The following is a 12,386-nucleotide window of genomic DNA, read 5'->3' on the forward strand; positions in this document are numbered from 1 at the left end:
TCTCTCTCCAGGGCTGCATGTGCATGGACAGCTGCTTGGGGCACCACCAAGGCCAGGCCACAGGGACCAGATCCGCACCTACTTTCAGACCATCACAGTCACCACAGACAAACCCCGGGCCTACACTATCAACATCACTCGCAATTCCATATCTGTGCAAGGCGAGGGTACCTTGCTTCTGTCCTGGGACCAGCCTGCCCTGCTGAGGAGGTCCCACCTAGAGCTCCATGTGGCTGCTGCAGCCCGCTTCACCCTCCGCATTGGGCGCCACCTCGAGTTCCTAATCCTCCGGCACCGCTACAGGCACCCCAGCAGCCTGCAACTACCCCATCTGGGGTTCTATGTGGTCAATGGCTCAGGCCTCAGCACCTTGGCGCGTGGCCTGCTGGGTAAGTGTTTGCTGAGGCTGAGAAGGGCCAGGGAGCACCAGTCCCAAGAGAGATTCTGCCCTCCCTGCCCCTCAACTACAAAGAAAAATAGAGCCAACGTCTACCCTTGGGAGAATACAGACCCAGACCTGGATTGTGATCTCAGGATCTATCAGTACTAGATATAAAGCAGCCAAGGCACCGGAGGAACCCAAGGTTGGGCACCTTGACCAGCCTTAGAGCCAAAGAAAAATCCCCTGGAGGAGAGAGACCCACAGTCCAAAAGGCTGACCAAAAGTGGTAGAGGAAAGCAATGGAGGCTAGAAGAAATGGAGCGTGAGTGGTCAGAGTAGAATGCCCGAATGAGGAGTTTGAATTTATCCTGAAGACAGTGGGGAACTATACAAAGTTATAAGCAGGAGAAAGATACAGTCAGAAATGGGTGTAACAAAGTTCCTTCTGGGATTTCTGTGAAGGGGGCTGCAGGAAGTCAGACTGTAGGTCAGAAAACATTCCAGAACCTGAGCAGAGGCCCACACCGAAGAGTTTGGGCAGTGATGCTGGGTTGGACATATATTCTTACTTCCTCCCACTCCTCTCCTGTCCTTCCCTCCAATCTGCCCTGTCTGCCTCAATGCCTGACTGTTCCCCTTCTGCTGCCTTGATACACTTCTTCCATAATACACTCCTGTCCCATTTGGCTGCTCATTTCCCACAACACCCAGCCTCTTCCCTCCTCCAGGCCTTTGCTTCCCCTCATCCCTCTCTCTTTTCCTTCTAGATTTCCTGCTTTAGGGTCTTTTCAGAGTTCTCAGTGGGGACTCAGGCCAGTGCCCTGACTGGTTCTGCATCTTTCTCCCTCAGGGCAGTTCCAGCACGCAGACATCCAACTGGTGGCAGGTTCTACAGGGCCATTCCTGCGGAGGCGCCAAGGCCCAGATGTGCCTGTGGTTCTAGGCAAGAAGCTGCTAAAGGATTCTCCAAGGTTGCTGCCCCGCTGGTCTTCCTGCTGGCTAGTGAACCGCTCTCACGTACAACAGCTGCTGGGCCGCCCCTACCTTGCCTATGTCCTGTGATGGCCCCTGAACCCCAGAACCAGGAGACCTGAGTTTGGGATACCCAGAGGCCAGGGCAAGGGGTGATCCAGAAACAAAGACCTAGGAGCATGAAGACACACATAGGCAAACATATGTACACATGCACTAAGTGACACATATATGAAGACATACAAACACACAGACATGCTTATCTAGAGACCTAGAGACTTAGGGACTCTTGCCTCCTCATAGTTCTTCCTGTCTCCAGTGTTCACTCTTCAATTCATACTCCACACCAACTTTAGAGATGATTTTCTTAAAACAAAAAACTGACAGAGCAGCTGGCCCTACTCACAACTTTCTCTGGCTCCTGTGGTATATTTAGGCTCTTGGGGTTCCCTTAACAAACCATATTCTCCCACCACTGGGCCTTTGCATGTGTTTTTCCTTCTGCATGAGACCCTATTCCTTGTCTTCATGTAGGTGAATTTTACACATCATTCAAGTCTTAGTTGTCATCTTCTCTAGAAGGCCTTCCCTAGCCCCTCTCCTGGATTGAATTCAGTCCCTGTCTTTGTTCCTATAGCTCACTCCAACGCATCCACACTCAGAGCATTTATCATACTATGTAGTAATTATCAGTTTACTTGTCTGGATCCCTGACTTAGACTGTGAGCTCTTTGAGGGCAAGGATCTTTTCTGAATCATCTATGTATCCTCAGTGCCTGGCACATGATAGGTGCTTAATAAATATTTGCTGAATGAATGAATAAAAATGAACTAATCACAGCAGTAGACACACGCACACATACATACAACCACAGACACAGGATCCCACACAAGGACACAGACACGGGTGGAGAAACAGTGTGGTAGAGACATTCAAAAACACAAGGCATAAGGATCTCAAAAGTAAGAGAATAGACATAGGGAAACATAGGCATACAAAGCGGGGAACAGGGTTCCAGAGTGACATCATCGGGGACATAAACCCAGAGTTCTCTTGCTAGGCCTATATATCCCCATTTTGAAGTACTATCCCTGTCACAAAGAGTCAGGGAGACAAAAATAAGATCACCAGGGATAGGCACTCATGACTATTATGAAGACACTGAAACATAACAACATACAAACTAAGAGATACATATGCACAGAGATTCAGACACAGGAGTAGAAGTGTCAAGACACACAGCAACACATAAAAGACAAAGGTAAACAGGAGGCATCAGTCAAGACCATAGTCCAAGACACCAAGGACAAAGAAGTAGAAACACATAGACACACTGACATGCTGACTTGTGTATATGGGGTCAGGGATGAGAAGAGAACACAGGGCCAGAGACCTACAAGTGTATGGAAGCAGACATTACACCGACTCATACTTGATGACAAAGACCCAAGGACAGAGTCACATGCAGAATAACACTCTAAGAATGAGACAGAAGCTCAGATTTACATATTCAGAGATCCAGTGACAAACATGGGGATGTAGACACATGAACAGTGACAAAAACCAGTAAAGAGATGGGGGTCAGGCAAGATAACAGAGATATACTAGTAAGGACAGGCAAGTGGACTCCAGATATAATGGGGACACTATGACAAGGACATAGGAATTCAGAGACAGAGCCCCTAGAAGTAGAAATGGGCATGTGCACCCACAAATACAGTCACATGGACACAAGTTAGACATAAGAACAGAAACACAGGGACATATCTGGTAGGATCAAGATAGCTACATAGAAACAGACACACAGAACATAAGCAAATGGTCAGAGACACAGTGACAAGGAAATCCAGAAAAGCAAGGATGCAAAGACTCAGAATCAAGATATACCTGGGCACACCCAGAAATAGAGACATTCAAACAGGCAACCAAAGTCACAAATGAAAATGATGGGATGGGAACTGTGAATCAAACACAGGAACACGGAGATAGTGGCTTGAAAATAAAAAGATGTGGATCCCAGCATCAGGCACAGAGAGATGGGGACACGGAGGTGGTGAGTCAGTTCAAAACAAAACCAGGGACAGAGCCAGACAGAAAAAGAAACAGATGCAGAGAGACACTCTGACAAACAGACTCTTAGGAACAAGAACACAGTAATGGGGACTCAAAGAAAAATATCAAGGGATCAAAAGGAGAAAGAGTTCTTGAGTAACAGAACAACTTGAGACACAGCCACAGCAACTAAAGAAACAATAATGCAAAGACATGGTCAAAAGCTAGGGAAACTAAATGGAGAAGTGGGATAAATATCAAATCACAAACATGGAGAGCAAAGTCCCAGAGACAAACAGACTCACGGGCTTGCCAACAAAGGGCACATGGAGAAAGGCATATGCAGGTTCATGAGCACAGACACGTATATAGATGCTCAGAGAAAGATACCCAAACACAGGAATACAGAGACTCGGGGATACACTTAAACTGGATCACCAAGGTTCAGGGGAAAACTTTGGGAAGTATAGAGATAGGAATACCCAGACACAGAAACGCACAGACATTAGATCACATGCAAAGATTCAAGGACATGTAAAGTATCAGGAACACACAAAAACTCAGTGATGCACAAACACTTGAACACAGATACTCAATGCATGCCCAGACAATGAGACACAAAGAACCATGGGCACACTGAGACAGGGAGACATAGACAGTAGATTGCAGAGGCTCAGGATGTGCAAACACTCAAGTACATTAAAGAACAAGATGCATAAGGCACTAAAACACAGAGATAAGGAACACACAGAGACAAAGACATAGAAGCAGGGTAACACAAACAGAGAGACTCAGGGACACCCAGAGATGGGGATATACAGACACTGAAACACATAGACTAATAGGATGTACAACAACACAGGAATGCATAAAGAATGGGACACAAACTCACAGACTTATGCGGGATCAAGGACATGCAGATATTGGACCACAACAAACAATGGAAACCACAGACATCAGAACACAGACATTGGGACACAAAAACCTTGGGAGACTGAAATATGCAGACATTGGAACACAACCAAAAACTTTCTGATGCAGATATTAAGATATACACAGCCATTCGGAAACAGGCAGACACTAACATCCACAGATACACTGACACATACCGACATTTAACATACATGAACACTAGAATAGATATCAGAACATACAGGGATGCTGGTGGACAGAGACAATGGGATCAGATATTGCTACACAGGTACACACAAACACTGGGATACACAGACAGAAGGTCACATAGAACCTGGGACAGACACACACACACACACACACACACACACACACACACACTGGAATACACACCACTGGGACAGAAAGCTGGGGTACAGAGGCTGAAGCACACCAAAACAAAGCTTAGAAACATATAGCAATATGCTGACACTGGGAAACAGACAATAGATACAGACCGTGAGGCAGACAAACACTGGGCTACAGATACTGAGGTACACAGAAACACTGAAACTAAGAAACACATGCAACATGCAAATGGCTACTGCGGTACACAAATGCTAAAACATATAGAAACTGAGGAACACAAATATTGGGATGTATACAGACACCAAGACACACAGATACAAGAACATATAGTCAATAGGACTTAAACAGATAATATTATAAGACACCTAGGCATTAAAGCACAGAGAGGCTAGGATCTACATCTGTGATCGCCAACCTTTTGGAGCAGCTGATCTACATTACAAATACTGAGAAATATACAGACACTGTGACTCACAGTCTTTTCAACACAGAGATACTTGTGCAGTTGAGGTAAACACAGAAATTGGGACTTACAGTGACTTATCTAAGTGTATCAAATACACAGCATTGAGACACACAGACACTTGGGTGTATAGACACTGGGAGACACAGTCACTGAAACACCAAGGCGGAGTAAAACAGGGTGCACAGACACTGATACAAACAACCACTGGGACATGCAGACACTGAGACACATAGATACTAACACATGCAAATGTTGTACACAGATAATGGAACACACAAACACTTGGGTCCTCAGAAATTGGGACATACTGGTACAGGCTGAAAAACACAAACACTGAAAAACACAGGCACTTGTAGCCAACACTTAAACCTACAGACACTGGGACACGCAAACTCTGAGAAATAGTTTCTAAGGCACACGGAAACACTAAAGTTGGGCGGTGATAATGGGTTAAAGAGGGCAGATTGGCCTGGCCATCATGGCACAATGATTGAGCATCCACCTATGAACCAGGACGTCTTCAGTTCCAGTCAAGGACACATGCTCGAGTTGTAGGCTCGATCCCCAGTGAGGAGCGAGCAGGAGGCAGCCGATCAATGATTCTCTCTCATCATTGATGTTTATATCTCTCTTTCCCTTTCCATTCCTCCCTGAAATCAATAAAACATTTTTTAAAGAGGGCAGATTGCAGAGATAATAAAGATGTAGAAGGGAGAAATCATGACAACTGATTTAATTGCCGGTGAGAGAGAAAGGAGTCTAGCATGACTTCCATGTTTATTTGTACCTTGGCAACTAGGTGAATGATGCAGCTATTTCTTAAGATGAAGAAACATAGGAAAAGAGGTAGGCTTTGGTGGGGAGCCTACATTAGTTTAAGGTGTCTATAGGCTTCCCAAAGATCAATTAATTAATCTCACCTCTTTCTCCAAACGTCTTGAAATTTCATAGATTTCTTTGTTAGGATGTATTTGGTTACAAGCAGTAGGAAATCCAACTCAACTTTCCTTAATAAAGGGAAGTTGTTGGCTCAACAACTGAAAAAAAAATCAGTAGGGTAGGTTTCAGCCCTGCTGGTGTGGCTCAGTGGTTGAGTGTCAAACTAGGAATCAGGAGGTCAAGATTGATTCCCAGTCAATCTCCAGTATGCGGTGTGCAGCCGATCAATGATTCTCATTGTGATTTTTTTTTTAAATACATTTTTATTTACTTCGGAGAGGAAGGGAGAGAAAGAGATGGAAACATCAATGATGAGAGGGGATCATTGATTGGCTGCCTCTTGCATGTACATTGGACCAAGCCCACAACCCAAGCCGAGAATGGAACCTAGGACCTTTGGGTCCACAGGCCAGTGCTCTCTCCACAGTGCCAAACCAGCTAGGGCAATGATTCTCATTGTTGATGTTTCTATCTCTCTACCCCTTTCCCTTCCTTTCTGAAATCAATTATATATATATATATATATATATATATATATATATATATATATATATTTTTTTTTTTTTTTTAAGAAGTAGGGTATTTTTCAGATGAATGCTGAACCAGTTCACCAAGGCAACATCCAGCTTCTTTCTATTCCTCCACTCTGCCTTCCACAGACTCACTCTACCCTAAGCTTGGCTCCCCTAATCACAGGGTGACTGCAGAAGCAACAATCACTAAACAAAAGTCCGGAGCTTCGCTCTAACTTGGGTCCATACCCACTTTAGAACCAATCATTGTATCCTGGGATATAGGGTGTGTGTTACCTGGCTTAAGCCAATTCTGAGCCCATTCTTGGATGTAACGGTTGGGTCAGCTCCACAAGACTACGTGGCAGCTCCATATTGGTTGAGGGGTGAATTGGTTGCAGGAAAGATTACCAATCACATCACTACATTAGAATAAATGGTATGGCTACAATAAACACTATAAACCAGGTCAAAGGAATAAGGACCCAGTAGTAATCGTCCCAGAAGACCTATGCAGGATAAAGCTACTGCAATGCAAGCAAAAAGCTAGAGCTTCCTAGAAGCCATGACACAAAATGACAAGACAATGGTGAGCTCTGAAGGGGATCATCATGTAGCTGTTTCTTCATAGTAGTTAACAACTGCTGTCATAACAATCCACTCTATCCTTTATGGAAGTTAGGTAGAATCAACAATTTGGCAATGCTTCTATTAACAGGATAAAAGTGAAACCAAGAGAGTGTGCATGATTTACTTTGAAGGACAAACCAAGTCAGTGGCAGAGCCAGGACTAAAACCCCCAGTGTGTCTTAGCTGTAAGGACTAGAAATAAACTCTGGCTGATCTGAGTAGAAAGGAATTTGTTAAACAGGTATTAAATAACTTACAGAGTCTGAGAGAGCTGGAAACCCAGATACAGAGACAACATAGCCAGGAATTTTCGCTGAGGAGACTCTGCTCATGACACCACTAGAAACTGGATACCACCATTTGCACTTCCCACCCAACTGACATATCCGTCCACTGCCTCTGGAAACAAGATGTAGCTACTGAGACTGCACTAACCCAGTGGTTGGCAAACTCATTAGTCAACAGAGCGGCAAACCGAGGCTCAACCACTGCACTAACCCATCACCAGAATAGATTCCGTGCAGCTACAGCTTCCTTAAGCTTAACTCCTGATTACAAGTCTAGAATAAGCCAATCCAATTGGTGGAGTCTGGTCATATGTCCAAGCTGTAGTTGCAAAGGAGGCTAGGCAAGTGAGTAGGTGGCTTTTTCAGCTTCCATGATGGCAGGTGGGGAAAAGGAAAGAAAGTGGCAACCAAAAATAGTGGTAAATACCCACTATGCCTGGCTTACTGCCACCCTACCCAGGGCTTCTACAGTGGAGCCCCTTATTCTGCAACCAATTGCTCAATAAGTATTTCCCAAGAATGGTAAGCTTGTAGCACTAGAAGGAAAACGTAGTGGGTAGGAGAGAGATTTCTTCCCTGTCCTCCTTCCAGGCTGGTTGTAGTGCATCACAAACACAAGAGCCCTTTGGAAAATAGAACCCAAAATCCTAGAACAAGGTTTAAGGATGAGAGGGCTTCCAGAGGAAGTGAAGCTTGGTCTGTACCTTCAAAGATGAGTAAACTTCAGAGAGGAAAAGACGAGGAAGAGAACATTGCAGTTAGTCTCTACCCTTAACTCAGCTTTCTTATCTGGTTCCTACCTGGTCACTGGCTGTCTGAGTACCTATTCCCATTGGAGCGAAAAAAAAACCTTGGGATGTCTAGAGGGTAATTGAACATCACCAATATCTCTGGGGCCCCAGACTAGAATTCAAGAGCCACTCTGAGGTCAGCAACAGACAGATACCTAGTACAAATGGCTAGACAGTGCAGACTGATTGAGGTCTTTAATGGTCTCCTCCTCAGTTACCCACTTAAGGGGTGATCACACACACCATTTCCTTCTCCCATGTTATATGACCTCAAGTTGGTCACTTCCTCCCTCTAAGTTTCAGTCTCTGCTCTGTACATTGGAGGGAATTAATCCTATTTTGCAGGGCTATGTGATTGAAATATAAAATACATGGTACCTGATGTTATTATTATTCCCCACAGAAAGCCAAAGGTAGAAATAACTTTTAAGATTACCCTCTCCACACTTCAAAGGAATAAAATTATAGAGCAATATCACCAATGGACATAGAGATGCAAAAATTATCAACAAAATATTAGCAAACTGAATTCAGCAATACATTAAAAATATCACGCACCATGATTGAGTAGGATTTATTCCTAGGGTGTAATATTTACAAATCAATGAGCATGATAGACCTCATAAACAAAATAAAATATAAAAATAATATGATCATATCAATAGATACAGAAAAACATTTAACAAAATCCACCTATTTATGATAAAAACTCTGAGCAAAGTAGAAATAGAGGGAACGTACCTCAACATAATAAAGGTCATATATGACAACTCAAGACATCATACTTAAACAACATGTTTCCCTTAAGATCAGAAACAAGCTGAGATCGGTTTGGCTTAGTGGATAGAGCGTAGGCCCGTGGACTGAAAGGTCCCAGGTTGGATTCCGGTCAAGGGCATGTACCTTGGCTGTGGGTTGTGGGGCCACCTGTGAGGGATGTGCAAGAGGCAGCTGATAGATGATTCTCTCTCATCAATGTTTCTAACTCTCTATCCCTTTCTCTTCCTCTCTGTAAAAAATTAATAAAATAAATATTTTAAAAAGATCAGAAACAAGACAGGATGTCCACTTTCACCACTCTTTTTCCATATAGCACTGGAAGTCCTAGTCATAGCGATTAGACAAGAAAAGGAAATAAAAAGGCATTCAAATTGGAAAAGAAGAAGTAAAACAGTCACTATTTGCACATGACATGATACTGTATACAGAGAACCCTAAAGATTCCACCAAATAACAACTGGAACAGATAATAATTTAAGTAAAGTAGCAGAATACAAAATAAATATTCAGTTGTATTTTTATATACCAATAATGGACTATCAGGAAGGGGAACTAAAAAATATAATCCCATTCACAATTGCATAAAAAATCAAATACCTAGGAATAAATTTAACCAAGAACATAAAATACTTGTACAAAAAAAAAATTATAAGACAATGAAGAAATAACTTGAAGATGTAAATACCATACTCATGAATAGAAAGAATTAGCATCATTGAAATGCCCATACTATCCAGAGCAATCTATAGGTTCAATGCAATTCCTATTCAAATTACCAGTGGCATTTTCACAGAACTAGAACAAATAATCCAAAAAGTTATATGGGACCACAAAAGACTCCGAATAGCCATAGAAATCTTGAGAAAGACCAAAGTTGGAAATATCACACTACCTAATATTAAACTATACTGACAAGGCTACCATAGTCAAAACAGCATGGCATGGCTGGTGTTGCTCATTGGTTGAGTGTAGATCTATGAACCAGGAAGTCATGGTTTGATTCCAGGTCAGGATCCCCTAGTGAGAGGTGTACAGGAGGCAGCCAATCAATGATTCTCTCTCCTCATTGATGTCTCTATTCTCTCTCTCCCTTCTTCTTCTCTGAAATAAAAATATATTTAAAAAAAACACATGGTATGGGCATAAAAACAGACACATAGATAGAACACTAGAACAGAATGCAGCCCAGAAATAAACCCATGCCTAGGTGGTCAATTAATCTATAACAAAAGAGGCTAGAACACACAGTGGGGTAAAGGCAGTTTATTTATTAAATGCTGTTAGGAAAATTGGACAGATATAGGCAAAATAATGACACTAGGCCTTCTTACACCATGCACAAGAATAAACTCTAAATGGATTAAAGACTTAAATGTAAGGCTCAAAGCCATAAAAATCCTAGGGGGGAAGAAAAAAAACCACCATAGGCAGTAAAATATCTAACATTTCTCCTAGCAATATTTTTCCTGTTATATCTTCTTAGGCAAGGGAAACAAAAAACAATATAAATAAATGGGACTACATCAAACTAAAAAGTTTTTGCACAGCAAAGGAAGCCATCAAAAAACGAAAAGATGCCGAAACCGGTTTGGCTCAGTGGTAGAGCGTCGGTCTGCAGACTGAAGGGTCCCAGGTACAATTCCGGTCAAGGGCATGTACATTGGTTGCGGGCACATCCCCAATAGGGGGTGTGCAGGAGGCAGCAGGTCGATGTTTCTCTCTCATCGATGTTTCTGGCTCTCTATCCCTCTCTCCTCCTCTCTGTAAAAAATCAATAAAATATATATTTTTTTAAAAATGAAAAGATGACCTACTAATTGGGAGAATACTCACCAATGATATATCTGATAAGGGGTTAATACCCAAAATTTATAAAGAACTCAGACAACTCAACACCAGAAAAATAAACAACCCAATTAGAAAATGGGGAAAAGACCTGAATAAACCCTTCTCCCAAGCGAACATACAAATGGCCAATAGACATATGAAAGATGCTCAGCATCACTAATCATAAGAGAAATAAAAATTAAAACCACAATGAGATATCACCTCACTGCTGTCAGAATGGTTATCATCAGTAAATCCTCAAACAACAATTGTTGGCGAGGATATGGAGAAAAGCGAACCCTCATGTATTGTTGGTGGTAATGCAGATTTGGTGCAGCCACTATGGAAAACAATGTGGAACATCCTCAAAAAATTAAAAATTAAATTGCTTTATGTCCCAGCAATTCCACTTCTAGATATAGATGAGTGGATAAAGAAGAGATTGTACCTATATACAATGAAATATTACTGGGTTATAAAAAATGATTGAAAACTTACCATTTCTAACAGCATGGATGACCTAGACTCTAGGTCCTAGAGGGTATTGTGCTAAATGAAAAAAGTCAGTCAGGGAAACACAAGTACCATATTCTTGCACTTATATGTGGAATCTAAAGAACAAAACAAAATTAAATGAGCAAACAAAACAGAAACAGACTCATAGATACAGAGAACAGGCTGATTGATGGTAGCCAGAGGGGAAGATGTTTGGGGGGCCAGGTGAAAAAAATGAAGGGATCAAGAGGTATGCATTGGTAATTATAAAATAGTCATGGGATGTAAGTGTAGCATAGGCCCTATGCCATAGGGAATACCGTCAATAATATTGTAATAACTAAGTATGGTGCTAGTTGGGTACTGGAAACATCAGGGGGTGTCACTTTGGAAAGTATATAATTATTTAAGCAGTATACTGTACACTTGAAACTAATACAAGTTAAAAATGAATGTAACCTGTAATTAAAAATAATATTTCTTAAAAGAACTACCCAGTCAATGTGGCTCGGTAGTTGAGCATCAACCCATGAATCAAAAAGTCTCTGGTTCGATTCCAGGTCAGGGCATATGCCCAGGTTACAGACTGGATCCCCAGTAGGGGGCGTGCAGGAGGCAGCCAATTAAGGTTTCTCTGTCAACGATGTTTCTTTCTTTGTTTTTTGTCTTTATTGTTGAAAATATTACATATGTACCCTTTCTCTCATTGATGTGTCTATCTCGCTATCCTACTCCCTTCCTCTCTCTCTCTAAAATGAATAAAAACAGCCGAAACCGGTTTGGCTCAATGGATAGAGCGTCGGCTTGGGGACTGAAGGGTCCCGGGTTCGATTCCGGTCAAGGGCATGTGCCTTGGTTGCGGGCATGTCCCCAGTAGGGGGTGTGCAGGAGGCGGCTGATCGATGACTCTCTCTCATCGATGTTTCTAACTCTCTATCTCTCTCCTTTCCTCTCTGTGCAAAATCAATAAAATATATTTTTAAAAAAATAAA

At 42.3% G+C, this 12,386-nt stretch overlaps 1 protein-coding gene across 1 annotated transcript in view; it reads left to right on the plus strand.

Annotated features, from left to right (window-relative positions):
• ITIH6 (inter-alpha-trypsin inhibitor heavy chain family member 6) overlaps window positions 1-1,490 on the plus strand; it is a 28,526-nt gene extending 27,036 nt beyond the window's left edge. The window contains exons 12-13 of the mRNA XM_036415816.1: window positions 12-389; window positions 1,233-1,490. Of these exons, the coding sequence (XP_036271709.1) occupies window positions 12-389; window positions 1,233-1,444 (590 nt within the window). The 3' untranslated portion in view covers window positions 1,445-1,490. The remainder of the gene's footprint in view (window positions 1-11; window positions 390-1,232) is intronic.
• The last annotated feature ends 10,896 nt before the right edge of the window (window positions 1,491-12,386 follow it).

Source organism: Pipistrellus kuhlii, unplaced genomic scaffold (genome assembly GCF_014108245.1).
Source record: "Pipistrellus kuhlii isolate mPipKuh1 unplaced genomic scaffold, mPipKuh1.p scaffold_m20_p_51, whole genome shotgun sequence".
Lineage (NCBI taxonomy): Eukaryota > Metazoa > Chordata > Mammalia > Chiroptera > Vespertilionidae > Pipistrellus > Pipistrellus kuhlii.